Below are 23,780 nucleotides of genomic sequence, written 5' to 3'. Positions count from 1 at the left end.
TCGCTGTGCTATCCTCAAACAACTGCTATGTAGTGTTCATCATGGTAAAAATGTTGTGCAACTGTCAACATTGAGGTCCGTTGATGCCGGTGCGCCTTGTGGCTAATCGCTGTGTGGCTGTAGAGTGCCCCACATGCAGGTAGTGGCGCCCAGTGCGAACAGAGGTGTGAATGGGATGAGTTGCACGTACATGTTGAGCAAGTGGCGTGCAACCTACACGTGTGCCTCAACTTGCATGTGGCACGCATGTAGGCGATTAGGTGAAAGGCACACGGGTTTGAAAACAGCTTTACATCAGCACTACATGTCGCCACTTGTCGTGTGCTGCAGGCCTGGAGATGACCGCCGAGCAGCTGTCGGGCGGCTGCGGTGTGTCGGAGGCGCGGCCGGAGACGTCTCGCGGCTACCCTCCCTACGGAGACGGCGACGACCTGGACCTGGAACTGGAGCTGGCCAGCCTGGAAGATGACGACGACGAAGAAGAGGACTGCGACGGCGACAGCGAAGGCAGCCGGCCGCGTCACCACCACCAGCAGAAGTCACAGCAGCAGCAGCAGCAGCTGCAGCAGCAGACGCAGCAGCAGCAGGTGTCCAGGCCCAGGGGACGCAGGGGCGCCTCCAGCAAACCCAGGGCCGGCCGCGCGCGCAGCCCCACGCAGGTAGGCACGCAGCAGCACACCACGACGCTCTCGCTCACTACTTTCGGAAGGCGAAAACCTAATTTATGAAGGAAATTCTGTAAGTAATGCAACACTTGCCCGCCTGGTTAGCCATACAGTCTAACGCACGGCTTTCCGGATTGGGAAGGAGTGCCCGGTCCCCGGCACGAATCTGCCCGGCGGACTTGCGTCGAGGTCTGGTGAGCTGGCCAGTCTGTCGATTTTTTTTGGCGGTTTTCCATCAGCGAATGCGGGCTGGTTCCCCTTATTCCGCCTCAACGTACTTGTAAATCACCATTACCTTACCATGCAAACATAGGCAAAGGTCCCGAGTTCGAGTCGCGGTCGGGCACACAGTTTTAATCTGCCAGGAAGTTTCATATCAGCGCACACTCCGCTGCAGAGTGAAAATCTCATTCTGGAAACATCCCCCAGGCTGTGGCTAAGCCATATCTCCGCAATATCCTTTCTTTCAGGAGTGCTAGTTCTGCAAGGTTCGCAGGAGAGCTTCTGTAAAGTTTGGAAGGTAGGAGACGAGGTACTGGCAGAAGTAGAGCTGTGAGTACCGGGCGTGAGTCGTGCTTCGGTAGCTCAGTTGGTAGAGCACTTGCCCGCGAAAGGCAAAGGTCCCGAGTTCGAGTCTCGGTTGGGCACATAGTTTTAATCTGCCAGGAAGTTTCATATCAGCGCACACTCCGCTGCAGAGTGAAAATCTCATTCTGGATAGGTGTTACACTCGTCTGGTGTGAGATGTTCCCGGGGGTGGAGGGGGGCAGGCAATGGGGGCCTAACCGCACAATAACCCTCAAAGAGTGGTTCGGTGTGGGGCGGGGGAGTGGTGAGTGGACTGTGGTAGTCATCATGGAGTTGTGAACCATTGTAAATGACTCATCAATAACTGGAAATGGTGGTATTTGCCTACTTGGAGACCATTCACAGCTAATTATGAACTTCGTGTTCCTAAACAACTATGGAATATTTATGGATGACAGTCCACCATGTCACCAGGCACAGCTTCTTGCTGCTGATTTGAACAACGTTCTGGACAATTCGATCGAATGATTTGGCCACCCAGATCGCCCAATTCGAATCCCATAGAACATTTATGGAACATACACGAAAGGAGAATTCGTGCACAAATTCCTGCACCAGCAACACTTTCGCAGTAATGGACACTTATTGACGCAGCATGGCTCAGTATCTCTGCAGAGGACTGCCAATGACCATGTCGAGCTCCAGCACTATGCCAGGAAAAAGGAGGTCTGACACGTTATTAGGAGGTATACCGTGGCTTTTATCATGTACGCAACCTTCAAAATGGCGTCTGTAACTGCATGTGTTCGGAGCAGATATTCGTAGGCACTTGCAGAATGTCTTCAGTGACCTGCCAGTGAACAAAGCACGGCGAGTAGTTCAGCGAGGCATCTGTCATCATCGCAAGAAGGTCGCACAAACCTGTCCAGTCTGCCGCGTGCCGGCCACTGCACAGACCTGTGAGTCCTGCAATGTTGGAAGGTGCGGACACTCTCATTCGAGGTGATCGAAGGATCACAGTGGAACACATCGCTACTCAGCTGACTGTCTCTGTTGGTAGTACTGACTCATCCACCAGTTGCGGTACAGAAAAGTGTTTTCCCGCTTGGTTCCTCGACGCCAAACACTAGATTTTTATCTGTTTAGCCCAACGAAGGATGCACTCGGCGGGAACCAATACGTTCATGATGGGGAGGTTGTTGATACAGCAAGACGCTGGCTCCGACGTCGACCAGTAGAGTGGTAACATGTGCGCATACAGGCACTCTCCACAGTTTTGTTGGCAACAGAGTGCAGAATAACGAGGCGTATTGGAATCCTAAATAAAACCATCCTGCTTTCAGAAAGAAATCAACGGGCACCCGGAACTCATTTTACGCTGTTTCCGCCGCCGCTCGGCTGGCCTCTGTTTGCAGCTCGTGACACAACCACTGGAAGTTTTACTTAATCTGGGCGTGCGCAGTGCCATTCCTCCACCACTCGATCTGAACAACAAAGAGAGGCACGTTTCCAGTCCTAGCGAGAAGTTATCGCCTATGTGGTCATGTCCATAAATACTGAATGTCGCCAATTCCAGCAGCACTAGACGGAGGATTATTTCTTTACTGTGTACAGAGGTAAACATCTTTGCTCGTTGTGTAGGGAACCACTACCAGTTGTGAAGTAACGTAATATGAAAAAGCACTTTTCTGCAGAACACGTTCCTCAACAACAGGTCACAGGGCAATTCCAGAAAGACAAAATTAATATATTTCTTTCCTATTTGCGAAACCGAGAGCACAGTGCGACAATTCGGTAAATGCTAGTTTTATAGAGAGTAGAAAAATTGACACATAGTTACAGCCTTTTGCTGAAGAGGAATCCTAGAGGCATGCCTCTTGGACGTTGCAGCCATACAATGCCCCGATAACAAACAAGTTCGAATAAATAAGTTTATCGAGGCAAACAGTTATTTTCCGAATTGGTATGATGGCTCATGACATTAAAAACAGTTTGTATGATCGTGCTGCCACATTCGGAACATTCGTGTCCGTTTTTGACAAGAGAACTGATTTGTTAGACAGAGCTCAGTTAGTAATGTTTGTTTCTTTGTGTAGCTGTGGAGAAAGCATTAGCATTACAGGCATTAAAAGGAACATTTCCCTTTTTATTGGTGTTGCAGAGTTTTGCAGCATAAGTATTTGAGGGAGCTATTGAAATACATCGTAAGTAAAGAAACAATGTTTACGACGCGCAAATAAATGTAAGCATATGAAGACAGGGTACGAATAAAATTAATGTACTCCCAGAAACAAGTGTTTTGAAGAGTGTTTAGAAGGATAATTTGTTGGCATAACATGTCGTGAAAGGGGTGCCATTCATATGGGCGTGTTATTCCGTAAACATTAACGTCATGGACGCTGTAGTTTTGACGTCATACATTCAGAGCGCTGTTGTCACGTCACGTGACGAAGTGCCCCGTGAGCTTAAGTATGTGAATGAGGCCGCAGGTCACCGAAGGTTGCCCATGCTTGTGCTAGGCCATAATTCACTGTGCTGATTCGGTCTAATATCGCTTATCTGGGCGTCAGGTGTCATACTACAGATAGTCCTAGAGTTTCAGTTACCACCTCGGAAACGTCACGCTACCATCATGAAACTTTGTTATCATATTTGCTCTACATTTCCCACCACGGTTGTTATACAGTCACTGTCATATCACGATCAGCTGATTCCGTCTGTATACCATTTTTAAGTGCGTTCTCGTATACTCGTACTTTTACACCATCATCATTTATTTATGGGACCTGTCATTTTAATACGAGACCGTTGTACTAAACACAAGCAAGGACAAACTTCCACATAGTCAACTCTTTAAAAGTAACATTACTGCCTTACGTAAGCATGAAAACTTTAAATACGGTATAGCCGGCCGGGGTGGCCGAGCGTTTCTAGGCTCTACAGTCTGGAACAGCGCGACCGCTACGGTCGCAGGTTCGAATCCTGCCTCGGGCATGGATGTGTGTGACGTCTTAGGTTAGTTAGGTTTAAGTAGTTCTAAGTTCTAGGAGACTGATGACTTCAGCAGTTAAGTCCCATAGTGCTCAGAGCCATTTTTAAATACGGTATATCTCTCGCAGCATTGTTCTTTATAGTCCTAAATAACAAGCAAATATGGGCATAAAATGTAATAAATTTGTATGAAAAGTACGTATTAACCCAGTGCTTTCATTTCGAGACCAATCATAAAGCAGTGGTATAAACTCAAACTTACGTTACAATAACTCTTGATACACTTACTTTCACTGTTACTCAGCTCCTCAGTATGGTGAGTACAAAGAAAGCACATGTTACAATGTCCTACAGCCAAGTAGCACAATCTTCACGCCGATTGTTGCCGAGAACTCTGTAAATCCTGCTACAATGCACTACATTCGTAGAAGTTCCTCAGTGTACTACTAGGTGTCTCCCTCTTGCAACGGGATAAGTGATTTCATGCAAAAGGCACTGGTGTTTCAAAACAAAATTAATAAAATGATGCTTTCAGGCAGAAACCACTGGGGTTCAAAGAGCTGAAGCACTGCTCCATACACTCGTCAACGCAAATTGGTGAGAGCTGGATGTCGCCATTGTGTGCGGTGCTTTTTGCTTTCTCCCCTTTTAGCTTCTGTGCCTCTTCGCTAGTTATCCAATCTTCGGCATTCTTCTGTAGCACCACATTCGAAAAGCTTCAACTCTCTACTTGTCTCAACTGTTTATCATCCACTTTTGCCTTCCATGTAATGCTACACTTCAGAAAAATGGTTCAAATGGCTCTGAGCACTATGGGACTTAACTTCTTTGGTCATCAGTCCCCTAGAACTTAGAACTACTTAAACCTAACTAACCTAAGGACATCACACACATCGATGCCCGAAGCAGGATTCGAACCTGCGACCATAGCGCTACACTTCAGACAAATACCTTCAGAAAAGACTTCCTAGCACTTCCATTTATGTCAGATGTTGACAAATTTCTCTGTTTGAGAAACGCTTTTCTTGGTATTGGTAGACCTCATTTAATATCCTCCCTACTACCGCCATTTTTTCCCCAAACAACAAAGTTCAATTCAAACTGTCCCATTTCCTAATTTAGTTACTTCAGAATAGCCTGATTTAATTCGACTACATTCTTTTACTCTTGTTTTACTTTTATTGATCATCAACTTATAACTCCTTTTGAAGAGACTATCAATTCCGTTCAACTGTTCTTTCGTGTCCCTTGCCATCTCTCACAGAATAACAGTTTCATTGGCAAGCCTCATAGTTTTTGTATTTTCTTCTTGAACTTTTATTTCCTCACCAAATTTCTTCATTATTTCCTTTACTGTTTGCAAAATGTATAGATTGAATACATCGGAGATATGCTACAACCCTTTCTCACTTCCCTCTAAATTACTGCTGTCCCTCCATGTCTTACGACTCTAATAACTGCAGTCTGGTTTCTGAAGAATTTGCAGTTAAATTTTCGCCTCCCGTATTTTATCCGTTAAACTTATTATAATTTTTTTACATTAGGCTTCAGCCAGTATGGACTCTGAATCAGAAATCAATATCGATTTCCAATTCTAACTGTTATTCGTCTGCCATTTTTGATGTCCTGCCAGTATCTCTTGAGGCCATGACTCAATGCTTTCTTCCTGTCTTCTGATAGAGGTCCTCTTCGTCTTTTGATTTCTTTTCCCAGCTTAAAACCCCTGTAGTTTTTCACCGTTTGTCTGAATTCATGTCTATCCACGATTCTGTCCTGTGGGTTACCGATTTCTAAGATCTTTATCGCATTCTTGGAACTATCTCAATCTTTTCGCCTCTTTGGCCTTGAGAAATTCCGGTTGTCTTTGTCAGGCGAGTATCGAACATTCTTAATATGTGCTCATAGAGCAACAACCTTTCCTTTTTAAACTACAGTACACGGTTCTAGCTTTATGTAGTCGAATAGTTCTTCATTTGATCTCAAACATATGTGCGAATTAATTCATATGTTGCCTAAACTATGCCTTTATATCCTGCATTCTTGTTTGACTAATATATCGACTAGTCCGCGTCTATCACAGTTTCCAAATCGCATAATCCTTCTCGTCTGAGAACTGTACCATAATGTCTTACGTTGCTTCAGTACTCAGCGAGTTATTACACAAGTGGAGATCAAAAAGTTTCCGTTAGAAGGCCGTACAATCCAGAATCGGTAAACCAACCAGACAAAATCTCCGTGAACATAAGGCAGTCATTCCCAGGTTGAAGACATTCGTTACTTTGGTAAAACCTTATGTCATGCTGCGTAAAGAAGTTCGTAGTTGCGTGCTGCACTTCGTCTTCTGACAGGAATCGTCGACTCTTCAAGGCTTTTCCTAGGGGAACGAAGGCGTGATAATCGCATGGGGAGAGATCAGAGCTGTAGGGCTGATGTTTAAGTGTCTCCCACTTCCGTTGGCGTAACTTATGCATTATGAAATTCGCGATATGGAGACGTGCATTGTCATGAAGCAGCAGCACCTCTTGTCGCACACCATCCCACTGACGTGCTACTCATACATGTTCTTTATTATTCAATGTTCAGCAGCCGAGAAAAGAACTGCAGCTCCTTGATGCTGTTTGGAAGCAACTGGTCATAACGTCGCCATAGTTTACATTTCCGCATTTACTGCACTCACATCGGAAAGACATGAATGCTATACTGATCCCTTGCCTGCATTTTAGTGGTTGTATAACCGAATCGGAGTCGCATCGCATTGAATATACGCTTCACCAACGCCCTCAAATAGACATTTTTTTTTCGCCCTTATAGAAATTTTTCGTCACGTAGTATGCTTGGTCCACTGGTATTTTAATATTAAAAAAAATTTTGTTTCAAGAGTAATATCGTTCCAGCTATTGGCTAAGTTGTTGTGACGGCTAGTACAGTGGAGACCGGTGTTCTGTGCCTGCAGCTGCTGCGGCTGAAGCGGCACCGGCGCATGAAGGCGAACGACCGCGAGCGCCACCGCATGCACCTGCTGAACGAGGCGCTGGACCGGCTGCGCTGCGTGCTGCCCACCTTCCCCGAGGACACCAAGCTCACCAAAATCGAGACGCTGCGCTTCGCGCACAATTACATCTGGGCGCTGAGCCAGACGGTGCGCATGATCCACAGCCAGCAGCAGCAGCCGGACGACCCCGCGTCCGCGGTCGCGCTCGAGCCGGCGGCCGACCTGCTGCAGGCGGCAGGCGCGCACGCACGGGCGCAGGCGCAGGCGCAGGCGCATGCGCAGTCGGCGCCGCCGCCCGTGACGCTGAGCGTGGGCAGCGTGACCGTGAGCATCGGCGGCGAGCGCGGCAACCTCATCACGTCGAGCAGCGGCAGCTGCGCCGTCGCGCAGCAGCGCAGGCTCCAGGGCCAGCAGCTGTTCGCCGCCTCCAGCGCTCCAGCCTGCGCCAGCCTGCACGACGACACCTGCTCCAGCTACAGCGACCTCTCCGACTGCTACGGCAGTCCGCCCTCCTACCACCCGCACCACTCAATGTACCAGTGCATGTGAGCCCAGAACGACCGTTTACCAAAGTGCCCAATCTTACCAGTTCTGTAGCCACATTACGACACCATACAACTACGTGGTACGCACTCTAACTTTACATCCTGCTGGAGATGCCGCAGACATCACAGCTCACCAACAATACACGCATGAAGTTGATTTAAGTCATTGATTCTTCCTAGGTTTACTTATTATTGCTTAGCCAAAGAAACATTTATGATATCTAAGACAGCTTTACCATTTCTAGGACTTTTAGAGGCGGGTGGCAACATAATATTTTGAACAGGAACCCATGTCCGGAAACATCTCCTTTCCATCCTACAGCGATTTCTATTCAGATGTGTAACGCGTCCACATCTGCTGACGGAAAGAGAAAAATCTCAGAGATGCGTGTCCTGGTGTGCAATAGGGTAGACAGGATGACGTGTACCACATAAGACAGTCACCTGATGTCACTTAACTGTCTCCTGTAGAGACCGAGGAAGATCTGCTGGCATGAACTCATGCCTTTGCAATAGAAAGTGAATAGACGCCAGTTGGGATGGAGACTGCGTACAAGAACATGCTTCGTAGGTTCAATGTCTGTAACAACGTTGGCGGTCACCATATCGAGCCGCTGTTGTTTTGTTCTGTACCTACAGTATGCTGTATTCTCTTTTGTTTTGGAATGATGTAAACACATAATGTTCAAGTGTTAATACAGACTAATGTGCTTCAGTGACAAATGAATATTTCGTTACGTTTACTTTCGAACTGTTACCTCATAACAGTACTGCGTTGCGACTAATTCACTTTCTCAAGCAGAAGTGGATGAGTTAACATCTAAATTGAAATCGACTTAGAAGGGAAACGATACGTTCCCGAACATGGGTTCGTGCTCAAAATGTTATAAACTCACTCCCCTTTACAAGCCATAGAAGTTTCAAACGGAAATTTCTAAACACCTAGTATTACATCAGTTATGTTGTCGTCATGCCTTACCCGCTGCTGTGGACAGTATGTACTGATTATTTTTGCGATATAATAATAAAACACTGCACCAGGTACAATTTTTTTCATGCATATCACGTCACGTTCTAGGATTTTATTCTCCTTACAAAGTGCAAATATTTGCGTTACTATTTTATGTGATGTTTGCGTGTGTGTGTTCTGCTTCTGTTGCCCCACAGACATGTTTTTGTGGTTCTACACTCTATTGGACAATATAAGTCTTGTGGTTTTTTTTCTGAGAGCTACTGTTAGAAAATAATATGTGTGTCTGTCTAGTTACATGTACCGCGCCTCCTTCACTGTGCAGAAATCCCCACTTCACTTAAAATTTTAAAAAATTTACATAAAATTCTATTGTATATTTGCACTTGATAATGAGATTAACTTCCGAAACGCGTTGTACTATGCTTGAAGAAGTTGTAACTGGCGCAGTGTTTTATTATTTAAATCATGAATGGCACAGCTGCAGGCTTTGTAAAAAAATCCCTTACAATGAACGAAATGAAGATTATTTTTGTACAAAAGGAAGAGTAAACGTTTTGGAAAAATTACAAACAGATACTTTACACTAGTGTCTTATGAATGGTAGAATGATTTGAGAACTTCGTGGATTTACTTTTACTAACATTGTTTAATGTGGCTGTTGTGACCGGATGCAAACTACCTTTTCATATGTTTGATAGTTTACCTCTTTAGCAGGTTACTTACAGATAATACAGCAGCTGAAGGCAACATATGTTCAAATATTTGTTACCTAATTATGGTCTGAGTGTTAATGAAACACAAAGGTGCAAAATACGCCACGCAAGTCAATATTTAGCGGCACGATACGCTCAGTGGTGCAGATTGACAAAGTGGAAGTGTGACGTCGTGTGCCGTCAGCTTGGGGGTGATCACGGTACTCAAATAAACAGAACTATAAAGCGTGTGGTGACTTCTTATCTCCTACATGCCTACAGTCTGCATGAGGCTTTAATTTGAAATATAAAATGTTTTTTAAACGGTTGGCTTTGCCGGTCGAGGGGCGAAACAAAATTGACGATACACTTCCCTTTCTCCTAATGGGCAAACTGAGAGTTCCTTATCTTTCTGAGATGTTAGACATATACCACGCAACAGAAACTTTTCCTTTTTTAGGCTATGGTCACATAATTACTGAGTACTATCTTAGTATGAACCGTTACCAGGAAAGAGATTACTCATTTCCTATGACACGGTTGGCGTCCGATTCCACCAAGTCGTGATTAGCTATAACAGTCATTCCGAATCATTTTCAAGTAATGGCCTGATGCTCTTCCTCAGCGATGTCACAGCCACGTCTTGACTGTCTAAGCTAGGTCGCACTCTCATATGTGTAGGATCACAAAGGACAATAATGACTGCTATAGTCTGCCCTAACTGAACTAATTGCTCTGGTAAATTGTTAAGTATAAGTCAAAGAAAGGACAAAGGCTTTAGTTTCTATAATTAACCGTTAATTTCATTTGAGAATTTGCACAAAAAATTGCCTTGACTTTCAGTTTTTCTTGCGTGGCTGGTCAGTTCTGACAACTTGCAAGTACCGCTGTTGAATAATGACTTAACTGTTAAAAAGATCAGCCTAAGAAATCATACTTAGACATGTACACGCTGAATATGTCACTGCCATTCAAGCGCTCTTTATATTGTCAACTTACATATCAAGAGCATTATCAGATTATATAGAAATGGAAATACCGCATCTCCCACTTTGTGTTACCAGACGGTGTAACCATATATTAAGTTCCTTTTTAAGTTTAATATTTTTTGCCATAAATACGCTAGTCTGTGATTGTTTCACCCAATGATTTATTTGTTGTAGATACACAACGCGTAGAATTATGATAATTTTTGCGAGATTTTTAAGATTTTATTTATGTACTTTCTTATTTATTGTATTTATTAATTTTTTGTGTCTCTTGTACATAGTGTAAATATGCCGTCCAAAGCGTCCAGGGAAAGAAAGTATTCTAAATTTTTAGATAAATGAGAAAAGTGGGAATATACATATTTTCATATTTGTCGAAGCCAATTTCTCCTTGAGCTGAAATAAATCGTGCTGCCTTTCAGAAGTATGTATACTATACTACTCGAGTATTTTTGTATGTTAACTGAAGAACGAAATTAATTTCTAAAATAAAGAATATTTTAGGTATGAGAATTTGTATTTTTGTATTGTGAAGGAATGAGTAAACGTGAATAAACAGTTACGTCAAATATATAGTTTGTCTTTCTTTCATTCTCTGCGTGTACCGCAGCATCCTTCTCTCTCTCTCTCTCTCTCTCTCTCTCTGTCTCTCTCTCTCTCTCTCTCTCTCTCCCCTCCCCTCCCATCACCCCCTCTTCTCTCTCTCTCTCTGTCTCTCCCCTCGTTCTTTCTGTGTGTGTGTGTGTGTGTGAGTGTGTGTGTGTGTGTGTGTGTGTTTGCGTGAGGGAAAAAGAAAGAAAGGCTGAGGCACCAATTGTCGATTGTTATCTTCGCATTGGCACTCGGAGTGAATGTGCTGAATAATATCTCTACAGTATGATTTACAACTCACACTGCGTGCCCATCAGCAAAGCCTGAACTGCTGTTCCATACCTCAAATCGCATCACATTACATCAGAGTTCAGTGAGAGAGGAGTTGCTGTTTCGGCTGTGTTCCTAGCCGACAATTCGTTTCTAGCTGTGCTCAAAGTTCTGACTCCATTTAAGCGGGCTCTGCTTTCGACCTCATTGCCCCTACAGAGACCATGTCCGTTGTCTAAATGAACCTTTTATAAATTATAGATTGCAGCGATCAGTCGTCCTTCTACAAAATTTTGTTGTGCAGATCTACAGTTCGGCTAGGAGCTAGGCATTCTCAATGCACTATCATTTTTGCTCAATGCATGTAATGCCTGTTTATCGGCCTTCATCCACAGTTCATTGAATACTCAATAGACAGTTCATACTCAATGAACTGTGCATGAAGGCCAACCAACAGGCATTACATGCACTGAGCGAAAATAATAGTACATTGAGAATGGCTAGCTTCTAGCCGATATCTAGATCTGCACAATAAAATTTTAAAAAAGGACGACTGATCGTTGCAATCTATAATTTACAAGTCAATATAACAGTCGCCGAGTGCAACAGCTTTCTGAATGGAAGGTAACCTCATAAATGAACCTTTGCTGTTCCGGTTGGAAAAGCAGACTTTTTTTGCCTGAAGCCATACGATTCGATCTACTTGTTTATCAGCAAGGTTGCAGTAGCTACTAAAATTTCAGACAGTTACAGGTCGAACTGTATAAGACATCCATAACACCAGAAAACAGATAACTGCCCATTTACAGAAAAATAAACTTGATATCATACTTCCTCCTCTTAAATACATTGAAATGGCCGAGAAACTCTATCTCAAGGAAATCAACTCGAGGAAATAGTCAGTCGTGATACGTCAGTAGTTGCCTGCGTGAACACAGCTACTTGGTAGCCATCGCAACATTCGTTCCATGTTTAAGCTTTTTGTGTGTTGTTGTAGTGTTCAGTCCGAGAGACTGGTTTGATGCAGCTCTCTACGCGACTCTAACTGTGCAATCCTCTTTATTTGTGAATAACTACGGCAACTCCCTTCCCTCCACCCTCACACACACTTCCCTCCAGTATAATCGGATGATGCCTTGATGTCTGAGAATGTCCTATCTGGTTGTGCCACAAATTTCTTGTCTCTCCAGTTCTATTCAGTACCTCCTCACTAGTTACATGGCCTACCCATCTAATCTTCAGTACTTTTACCAAGCGGCGTAACGTAGTGATTAGCACACTGGACTTGCATTCGGGAGAACGACGGTTCAAAGACGCGTTCGGACATCCAAATGCCGGGATGGCTCCTTCGAAAAGGCGTTGCCGATTTCCTTCACCACCCTTCCCTAATCCGTCTCTAATGACGTTGTTGTCAACGGGACGTTAAACACTAATCTCATCCTCCTCTTCAGCATTCTTCTGTAGCACGATATTTCAAAAGCCTCTATTCTCTTGTTGTCTAAAATGTTTATCGTTCATGTTTCACTTCCAAACATGTCTACACTCCAAACAAATACCCTCAGAAAAGGCTTCCTAACACTTAACTCTGTATTCGATGTTAATAAATTTGTCTTCTTCAGAAACGCTTTTCTTTGCCATTCCCATTCTTCTCTACTTCGGCCATCATCAGTTATTTTGCTGCCTAAATAGCAAAACTCATCTACAGCTTTTAGTGTCTCGTTTTCTAATCTATTTTCCTCAGCATCATCGTATTTAATTAGACAACATTCCATTGTCCTTGTTTTGCTTTCTTTAAGTTCGTCTCATATCCTCCTTTAAGAACGCTGTTCATTCCGTTCAAGTGCTCTTTCAACTCCTTTGCTGTCTCTGATATAATCACAATGTCATCGGCGAACTTCAAAGATTTCCACTAACTTGGATTCCTACTCAAAAATTTTTGTTTGATTTCCTCTACTTCTTGCTCAATGCAAAGATTGAATAAGATCTGGGATAGGCGACAACCCTTCTCACTCTCTTCTCAACCACTGCTTTCCCTTCATATCCCACGACTCTTATAACGGTCAAAAATGGTTCAAATGGCTCTAAGCACTATGGGACTCAACATCTGAGGTCATCAGTCCCCTAGACGTAGAACTACTTAAATCTAAGGACATCACACACATCCATGCCCGAGGCAGGATTCGAACCTGCGACCGTAGCAGCAACGCGGCTCCGGACTGAGCGCCTAGAACCTCTCGACCACCTTGGCCGGCTCTTATAACGGTCGTCTAGCTTCACTGGTGGTTATGCAACAGAAGGGGGTGCAGTTGCTGGGGTAGGGGTATACACACAACTTTGATACTGAAGTAGAGGCTGTAAATATTGTATCGCACCAACTTGGTATCTGAACGAACGTGTATCAGAAAGCAGTGATACTGTGTGGTTCAGCAGCAGTTCTTCAACCTGTACCTTCAGAGGACTATCCAAAAATGTTAGGCATCGTCAGTATTATATTTAGTGTAAACTCGTTGCTAAAGAAAGGATAGGAAGTAATGTTTCTACGGGTATCACCCCATCTCGAATTACATAGTGACGAAGCGGCAGACCACTGAGGATAGAAAAGTTCTTTAAAACGAGAAACCATTCATTGAACACCGTCATTGTACTGTATAAAAATTACTAACTGCATAAAGTCCACACTAACTCGCAATAGTGCCCCATCATTATGAAACTGACTGGCTCTCACAAAAAAAAACGCTGCGCAATCAAAAGTAACCAAACCTGAAGATCAATATAAATAACAATTTACAATGTCATATCATATTTCATCCCAGTATTAGCAACGAAATATTCTCTTCAGGGACTCAAACACTTTGCACTTGCCAAAACATTAAATAAAAACCGCAGTTTCCCATCAGATGAACCACAGGGTCACTATTTACTTTCAATAAATGTCTGGAAAAACACAGAGACATATCTGCTGTATGGTGCATCGCTTCAGTTCCCTAATTTTGAGATCTTCTGTTGACCGTAGTCACAAAAAAAGAATTACTCAGACATAATAAAATGGTTGTAAGTATTTACTTTCAAGAATGCAGGGAACATTTACATAAGCATTGTCGAGAGCTTTTCGAGAAGGGTAAGCGATCCGTTATTCGTTGTTTTGTTCTTGAAAAATAATCTCTCTTATTTAAATTGTGTACAGCGTTAAGAAAGCTTTAGACAGACTTATACTTAATTTTTCAACCTTTCCTCTTCACGGTACGTGTGCCCTTTCACGGTCTCAGATAGGAACAATGACATTTGTTCTAAATAAGAAGTAAATATCGCCCCACTGAAAGCGCGAAGCACAATGAAAGACTGAATTTGATTAAACGAATAGAGCATTTCAATGAATAACATAGGCAGATACCACTTTGAATTTGCAAAGAACCTAGCAGACAACGGCTTCTACGTTCTTCCGACTAATAAGAAATATTTAATCACTGAGCATGCACGCCTTGAACCTAACTAACAGCCGGCACGATTCCTCGAAGTGCAGCCGAGTAGAAAATATATTTACAGCTTAACACTCATCTGAGCTGAAATGGTTGGGAAGCCCAGTGTGCTTAAGCTTGAACTAAAATAGTGATATTCACTTTCCTGACGCACAACCTTGGTACTGTGCCACGCTTTTTAGGGTCTACGCTGTTGTCGCGCAGTGCGTTTCATCGACAAGAAAGGTTTCTGCTTTTAATGACGCATCAGGTGCCAAGTATGAGAGTACTACACTGTCTTCATACAAACCATATACTGTTACGTGTTTCTCGTTTCTGATGAATTTTTTTTTTTTTAATTGAAAGACTTTTACTGCCAGCACACCTACATTTATATCTTACTACACAATGCCATCAAATAAGCAATTAATACGAGTAATAATAATAATGCCGTGTGGCTAGGGCCTCCCGTCGGGTAGACCGTTCGCCTGGTGCAAGTCTTTCGAGTTGACGCCACTTCGGCGACTTGCGTGTCGATGGGGGTGAAATAATAATGATAAGGACAACACAACACCCAGTCCCTGAGCGGAGAAAATGTCCGACCCAGTCGGAAATCGAACCCGGACCGTTAGGTATGACATTCCGTCGCGCTGACCACTCAGCTGTCAGAGGCGGACAATAAGCAGTTTACATCTTGTTATCAGTTTCTAAAACATTGCATGACTATCACAAGTAACTTCCTACTGAATCTGGAGGTCCGAGTCAGGTAAAATTAGATACAATGTTTTTTGTATATCTCTTAGTATTTCTCCAATAATTATGTTGTTACTGATTTTTGGTAGGACTGTTGCCTAGCAACGGCCGTTGTATAGCTGTCTCTATCGAAGTTTGCTGCTCTAATCGTCTTGAACAATCCGCGAAAATTCGTGGAGTGCTCAAATGCGGTCTGCTAGCTACGTAGCTTCGACTCACAGTAAGTTGTGTCCCCTTGCATCAAAATGCAGGTGGTGGTGGTACTACGTCGGTAAGTTAATGTTCCCTCCCCGTCAGCAATCCTCCACATTTTCTGGCATTTATAGAAACTTTGGGTGGGATTCCAGCGCTCTGCGAAAACGACTACAATACAGCAACAATCGTCAGCGTGATGTACTGGAAACTCTGCAACAGAATTATAATAATTGTCCATGTTACGAACTGACACGGCTGTAACAGAAGAATCGGACGAAACCCAGCAGGTTGTCAACCAGCTGGAGTGCATAAGACAAAGCAGTGTCACATTGAATGACATCTCCGCGACCGACTCAATGCAAGAAGATAAGTGCGGGAAAGAATAAAGTGAGGATACTGTCGAGCAAAGCAAGCAAAATCAACAAACTCGAAGGTAAGAGAAGACTCAGGAATTCTGTGCAGCAACATCTTAACCAATGACCAGGACGTAATGGCGACCGGTGTCTATAAGAGCCGTGGAAGTGGGGTCACTTCAAATTTTCGTAGAATAAATGGGTTAAGAAGTTAGAGAAAATTCGCCCCAAAATCATAAATAATGTTCTTTATGTCACAAAGTCGCCATTCACGGACGACACTGTTAACATTTTTAATGCTTATAGTAAAAGAATTCAAATTGAAATAAGAGTTAGGTACCAGTTTGTTAGGGAACGCAAGTGCATGTCAGAAAAAGTATTAAATACTAGTCAAGGAGTCCTCAAAAATATCCATAGGCATACAACTGACGTCGTAACAGATCATTTGAAGTGAGAGTTATGGCAAATTTACGAGGGCAGTTCAATAAGTAATGCAACACATTTTTTTTCTGAAACAGGGGTTGTTTTATTCAGCATTGAAATACACCAGGTTATTCTCCAATCTTTTAGCTACACAACACTATTTTTCAACGTAATCTCCATTCAATGCTACGGCCTTACGCCACCTTGAAATGAGGGCCTGTATGCCTGCACGGTACCATTCCACTGGTCGATGTCGGAGCCAACGTCGTACTGCATCAATAACTTCTTCATCATCCGCGTAGTGCGTCCCACGGATTGCGTCCTTCATTGGGCCAAACATATGGAAATCCGACGGTGCGAGGTCGGGGCTGTAGGGTGCATGAGGAAGAAGAGTCCACTGAAGTTTTGTGAGCTCCTCTCGGGTGCGAAGACTTGTGTGAGGTCTTGCGTTGTCATGAAGAAGGAGAAGTTCGTTCTGATTTTTGTGCCTACGAACACGCAGAAGTCGTTTCTTCAATTTCTGAAGAGTAGCACAATACATTTCAGAGTTGATCGTTTGACCATGGGGAAGGACATCGAACAGAATAACCCCTTCAGCGTCCCAGAAGACTGTAACCATGACTTTACCGGCTGAGGGTATGGCTTTAAACTTTTTCTTGGTAGGGGAGTGGGTGTGGCGCCACTCCATTGATTGCCGTTTTGTTTCAGGTTCGAAGTGATGAACCCATGTTTCATCGCCTGTAACAATCTTTGACAAGAATTTGTCACCCTCAGCCACATGACGAGCAAGCAATTCCACACAGATGGTTCTCCTTTGCTCTTTATGGTGTTCGGTTAGACAACGAGGGACCCAGCGGGAACAAACCTTTGAATATCCCAACTGGTGAACAATTGTGACAGCACTACCAACAGAGATGTCAAGTTGAGCACTGAGTTGTTTGATGGTGATCCGTCGATCATCTCGAACGAGTGTGTTCGCACGCTCCGCCATTGCAGGAGTCACAGCTGTGCACGGCCGGCCCGCACGCGGGAGATCAGACAGTCTTGCTTGCCCTTGCGGCGATGATGACACACGCTTTGTCCAACGACTCATCGTGCTTTTGTCCACTGCCAGATCACCGTAGACATTCTGCAAGCGCCTATGAATATCTGAGATGCCCTGGTTTTCCGCCAAAAGAAACTCGATCACTGCCCGTTGTTTGCAACGCACATCCGTTAAGGACGCCATTTTAACAGCTCCGTACAGCGCTGCCACCTGTCGGAAGTCAATGAAACTATACGAGACGAAGCGGGAATGTTTGAAAATATTCCACAACAAATTTCCGGTTTTTTCAACCAAAATTGGCCGAGAAAAAAAATGTGTTGCATTACTTATTGAACTGCCCTCGTATGATTTCAAGTAATAGCTATACTTGTTTTCCACAGCCTGGTATCATATACATTTACATGTGCATGCTTGGTAATCACTTTGGCTAATGTTTTACCCTGTTGTAAAATCGGACTCGACTGTCATCAATGCCAAAATATCAATAAATAAAGTGTTGCAAGGTAACTAGACCGTGTTCTTGGCTGTCAGAATCCTTGCTGACATTCGATTCTCAACATTTACCTACTTGTATTACCATTCACGGAATACGACGACAGGTGTTACTATATGTTCCCGCTGCTACCCAGTGGTATAATTTCCCCTCTGTTCTGGATGCATCAGCATACAACGCAAGAGCCAAACCAGGTGTTTTTATTTTGGCTGAACCCAACAAGTCCACTCATAGTAAATGCACCATTTCCAATGTAATAATATTAACAGTTCCTGTTACCTGTTGGTACACAGTAGAATTACTTCTTTCGCTTTATCAAAGGTTTCAGAAGAGTAAGTTCCCATTGCGAATTCGGTAGTATGAGGATCAGTTCTACCATTCTCGGTACTATGCTGTGAGCTCTAATATTAGAACAATAATTGTGGTGTCACCGCCAGACACCACGCTTGCTAGGTGGTAGCCTTTAAATCGGCCGCGGTCCATTAGTATACGCCGGACCCGCGTGTCGCCTCTGTCAGTAATTGCAGACCGAGCGCCACCACACGGCAGGTCTAGAGAGACGTCCTGGCACTCGCCCCAGTTGTACAGCCGACTTTGCCTGAGATGGATTACTGACAAATACGCTCTCATTTGCCGAGACGATAGTTAGCATAGCCTTCAGCTACATTTGCTACGACCTAGTAAGGCGCCGTATTCAATTGATAATTAATATTATGAAGCCTGTACCGTAACGAGAGATGTTCTACAAATGTGGATTAAAGTTAAGTATTCCAGAAGCTACGTACTTTTCTTTACAGCATTCATTACGTATCCTGTTTCAGACCTCACGCCTGCCTGCGTGAGTTTAAGCGCGTGCCTTTCGGCTTCCTCACATTGTGTCTAGGCTGTCTTGTCTAGACACAACAATAATGAACGCCGCAACCGAAAGATTTTGTTTGCTATTGGTAGTGGGATCCCAGCACGCGCCCTCGTATCCTTCTTCGCTCAGCGAGGCACCAGCATGCAGGGCGAACTCGAACTGCAGTTACAAAATTCCAGAGGACATTCACTGATATTTTCTGAGTTTCTTGTTATAGGTACCAGTGGTCTCTGGTAGCTCTTTGCGAGTAATTCCCTTTGTTTTCATTTATAATATCCAGCTTTCCGCAAAGCACAATGAATTTCTTTTCCTCTGTTATGTTTCGACACCTCTGTGTGTTCCTTAGTGGGTCTCGATTCATTTCTGTACCTTTATTTTTTTAAGTGGCATTTTACGGCTTAGCCTGCTTTTATCTGTTTTAGGGCTGGTCAGCCCCTCTTGTTTCCTCTCGTATTGTACATCCTACTTGATATTCTTTGGGTACTGTAATATTATACACTGTTTCCTGCATCACTCTCACGTAGTATTACAAATTTTCATATATAAAAACGAAATTTACGAAAACAACACACTGATCGAGAGATGTATTTCTGTCGTTGCAGCATCTCTCGACGACTATGGGGCATATGTTTTTTTTTTTTTTTAATCTCGTTTTTGTGTATGAAAACTTGTGATACTAGACGAGGGTAAAGTGCAAAACATTGTGTAGGATAACGTCCCACAAGGAAACTCGCCAAGGATGAACACCGCGACGGGAAAAATGATATGCTATCATCCGTAAAATATAAAAACAGGCCAACCTGTACAATTCCACTTCCAAAATTAATGTAGTTTCAGAAATGAGATGAGACTCACTGAAAACGACATATAGGTGTCAAAACATGTTCAGGCAAAGAATTGAAAAAGATAATTACAGGGTGGTTTGCAGAAACTAGATTTTAAAAAAATCGAAATTTAATTGACAAACACGACAAAAACGTCAACAGGAATTTCGAACTCCAATAAGATCTTTATTTGTTATCCGTGCTTGTCTTTGTAGCTGTGCTGGTATATAATGTTGTTGGTAAAACAATCTGAAATGTATCCACCAATAAAAAAAAGTCTTTTGAAATACGGGCTGCCATAGGAATGACAGATTACACACATATACACTCAGACTAACCATTCATCACAAGGCAGAGGTCTTTCAATAATTTAATAAGGGAAACAAGATATAAATTGGGTTAGAGAGAGACTACCATCGATGGTGGAATACTTTAACACAAAATTATTCCAAAATTTATCTAAAAAATCTGTGTGAGATTGCAATTAAGAACAATCAATACAACGATGTCCTGTGAACAACTCTTCCAGATGGTAGGACCTGCCGAAAATTGCTAATAACCACGTGGTTACCCACTACAAAAAAATCGAGAAAAGATAACAAAAACTCATAACAAGACAGATCACGAAATCGAACAATAAAGTTCGAGAATTTACATATGCAAGGAAACCGTTTCAATTACTAGCATAGAATACTAAAGCACAATCTCACGAACAAAACTTGTGGTAAAGGGTAACAAACACGCTCAAAGAAAACTCACTCGAATCTGCATATCACAATGGCTTTTTCTTGACATGACCACTTGTAAGGTGTCAGGCAAATCCAACACCTTCCATGAAAACCCTGACATGATAAGCAAATCCAGTAGTATGTCTCATAGCTCCGAATGTCACATAGCTCGTGACAATAAATTAACCAAAGTAATACGAGTAACGAGTGAGCAAATGGAATACCACAGATTAACACAAGAATGCCTAAATGCATGTCATACCTTCCCACCGTGACACAGACGCAGTTCCGAGGGAAGAAACGAGAACAGAAGCCGAGAGCAGAACCGTGTTAAGCTGGAAGGCTCTACGATAAGGGACGGACACCCACGTCGCCAGCTAACCGCTAGGACCACCCCCCAGTCCATGTTAAAAGCTAGAGCCCTCCAGAAGAACAGTATAGATTTTACGATAACACAAAAAGGGCCACCCCAGCTGCAAGTTTTAGTGTGAGACTTTATCGCGTCTCTGTTACGTCAGGACCACCCCCCAGCCCATGTTAAAAGATAGAGCCCTCCAGAAGAACAGTATAGATCTTACGATAACACTAAAACAGGGCTTAACAACTGGCCGGTTTTGAGCGCGAGTACTCGCGTCTGCTCAGGCACGTGCTCGCGAGCAGGTGCAAGGTCGCGGAGTAGGGAGGGAGGGGAGGGAGGGGAAATGTGCGCGCACCTTTGGATAGGGCCGCAGCGTGCCTATTGAATTCGCGCCGACTGTGTAACGTTTAAAGTACTACAATCAGCTCTAACAGTCACTTCGCTGGTTAAGAATCATGTCAAGTCGCCGTTGTGTAACCCCAGCCATGCTTTCGCAGTTCAACCCCCATTGGGAGGAATTGTATCTGTTTACAGAAAAAGATGGTGTTGCAAAATGTTTAGTATGTCACAAAACGCTGAATTCTTTTAGGAAATTTAATTTGCAGCGACATTATATGTCGTACCACGTGAAAGAGTACGGAAGTGGAAAATGTGATGGACCAGATCGTGCACAGGAAGTTATTAAACTTAAAAGGAAGCTATCCGAATAAGATCTGGACGACGAAGAAAAATCAACTGAGGCAGCTCTCAGAGTGAGTTACAAAATTGCTTTGCTTTTAACTAAATCCCTGCTCCCCATCACTGATGGCGATTTAATAAAAGAATGTTTGGTAGTTGCCGCGGAACATTTGTGTCCATCTCAAGTTGAACAGTTTCGGATTGTGCCATTATCTAATATGACCATTATGCGTCGCTTACAGGACATGGGAGACGACGTCCAGAGCCAGCTTGCAAATATCCTTAAAGATTTTATGGCGTATTCTCTATCTCTGGACGAAAGTGTTGATATCACAGGAACAGCGCAGCTTACCATATTTATTAGAGGTGTTAATAGAGATCTTCAGCTGAGGGAGGAGCTCCTCGATGTAGTAGCCATGAAGAACACTACAACCGGAGGTGATATTTTAAGTAGTGTTGAAGAAAGTGTTGAAAATATAGGATTGTCGTAGAATTCTTTAGTTTCAGTGTCTACAGACGGTGCACCAGCGATGGCAGGGAAAAAATCAGGTTTCGTCGCGCTGTTGAAGGAGAAAATGCAAAAACTGACCGTGCCGAATGAAACAAGGGGCGTTCACTGGCTGATCCACCAGGAAAACTTATGTGCAATGAGTATCAGTCTAAAAAATGTGATGAGTGTTGGTTTTCGTACAACCAATTATATAAGGAAGCATGGGTTACAACACAGGCAATTTAAAAGCTTTCTTGAGTATGTAGAAAGCCAGTATGGTAGCCTGCCTTACTATAGCGAGGTCCGCTGGCTTAGTCGTGGCGAATTATTAAATCGATTTTTTTGCCTGAGATAAATATGTTCATGGAAATAAATAATATGCGTGTTCCTGAATTGAAAGAGCCTTCATGGAAATGTGATCTCGCGTTCTTAGCAGATTTAATTAGCCATCTGAATGCTTTGAACATTTCACTACAAGGTAAAGATCTGCTAATTACTCATTTCATAGATTGAATACGAGATTTTAAAATGCTATTGACACTTTGGGTGAGTCAGCTGGAAACAGGAAATTTAGCTCATTTTCCTACATTATCATCCATGCAAGATGTTCACAAAGACTGTGAACGTTATTCACATACCCTTAAGGAAGAATTTGATCAACACTTTCAAGATCTGACAGCATTAGACAGTGATTTTGATCTGTTCTCCTCTCCATATTCAGCGAATATTGAAGAGATTCGTCCTGAGCTGCAACTAGAAATTATTGACCTGCAGTGTGACAGAGAATACAGAGACAAATTTCAGAACAAGAAAAACATTTTGGAATTCTACAGAGGCTTCCCTTAGGATAGATTTCCTCGTCTGCACAAACTGGCGGCTACAATAATATCAGTGATCGGTTCCACATATGTTTGTGAACAACTGTTCTCTGCAATGAAATGTAACAAGACGCGCCTGAGAAACGCATTGTCTGATCGAAATTTAAACAGCGCGCTGCGCCTACAATGCACAAGAACAATTACTCCGAACATAGACGCAATTGTAAAGGGCAAAAAGTACAAGATAACCGAGAACCCCACACTTCAGTGACACCTTTTATTGTGTAACAGTTCACAAATTAATACGAATGTAGAGGCATACACTAAGCTAATAAAATTATGTGGCACGTGTACATTCTCCTTTATTTGTTTCATTTGTCGCAGTAATAATTCGTGAGTGATATCCCTGCAGGTGGCCGCGGATTTACATTGACTGGCGGCAGTTGCTGTGTGACCCACGTGACTATCCCCACTCTCCGCTCTGGTCCGGTAGTGGGGGTAGCGTGCTCGCGCTGCTCTGTGCTCGCGCCTTGCTGCTCACAGCTTGCTCCGCGAGCAGGTATGTTGTGAAGCCCTGCACTAAAAGGACCACACCAACTGCAAGTTTTAGCGTGAGACTTTTTCGCGTCTCTGTTACGTTGCAAACTTTAAAAACATTGCCCCACCACGAAAAGTATAACGTTTCTCATTGGATAGACAGAATTTTTGTAGGAGGAGCTTAAGGTTAACATTGAGACCCTGATTGGTCAGATGAAAACACAGCCAGATAGTTTCTTTAAACCAACTTCGGTAAAATGTAGTAAGGAGAAGTTAGGAGAGAGTTGCTTCCGAGACAGCGAGGTGAGCGGAGCTGTGCTGCCCACCGCCCCCTGACGAACACCGACAAGGTAATGAACGCACGTGATGCCGCATTTTTGAGCGCATAAAGCTTCACTCAGAACTGCAGAAGTCTCATCTGTTACACCCCCTTTTTGCGTAATATTAGTGTCGATCGTCAATTAAAGCTCATGGTGTTCACATTTGCCACTTGAAGTAAAAATCTGAAACGCGATGATTTTTCTGTTATATAGTT

At 43.3% G+C, this 23,780-nt stretch overlaps 1 protein-coding gene across 1 annotated transcript; it reads left to right on the top strand.

Annotated features, from left to right (window-relative positions):
- Positions 1-578: 578 nt before the first annotated feature.
- LOC126204224 (neurogenin-3-like) lies at positions 579-7,725 on the top strand (the record flags this gene model as incomplete). The annotated part of the gene is made up of 3 exons (XM_049938621.1): positions 579-659; positions 7,138-7,374; positions 7,459-7,725. Coding segments are annotated over 3 exons (585 nt in total), but the record flags the coding sequence as incomplete, so codon positions are not given.
- Positions 7,726-23,780: the final 16,055 nt, after the last annotated feature.

Source organism: Schistocerca nitens, chromosome 9 (genome assembly GCF_023898315.1).
Source record: "Schistocerca nitens isolate TAMUIC-IGC-003100 chromosome 9, iqSchNite1.1, whole genome shotgun sequence".
NCBI lineage: Eukaryota > Metazoa > Arthropoda > Insecta > Orthoptera > Acrididae > Schistocerca > Schistocerca nitens.
This window is presented reverse-complemented; position numbering and strand designations above follow the sequence as displayed.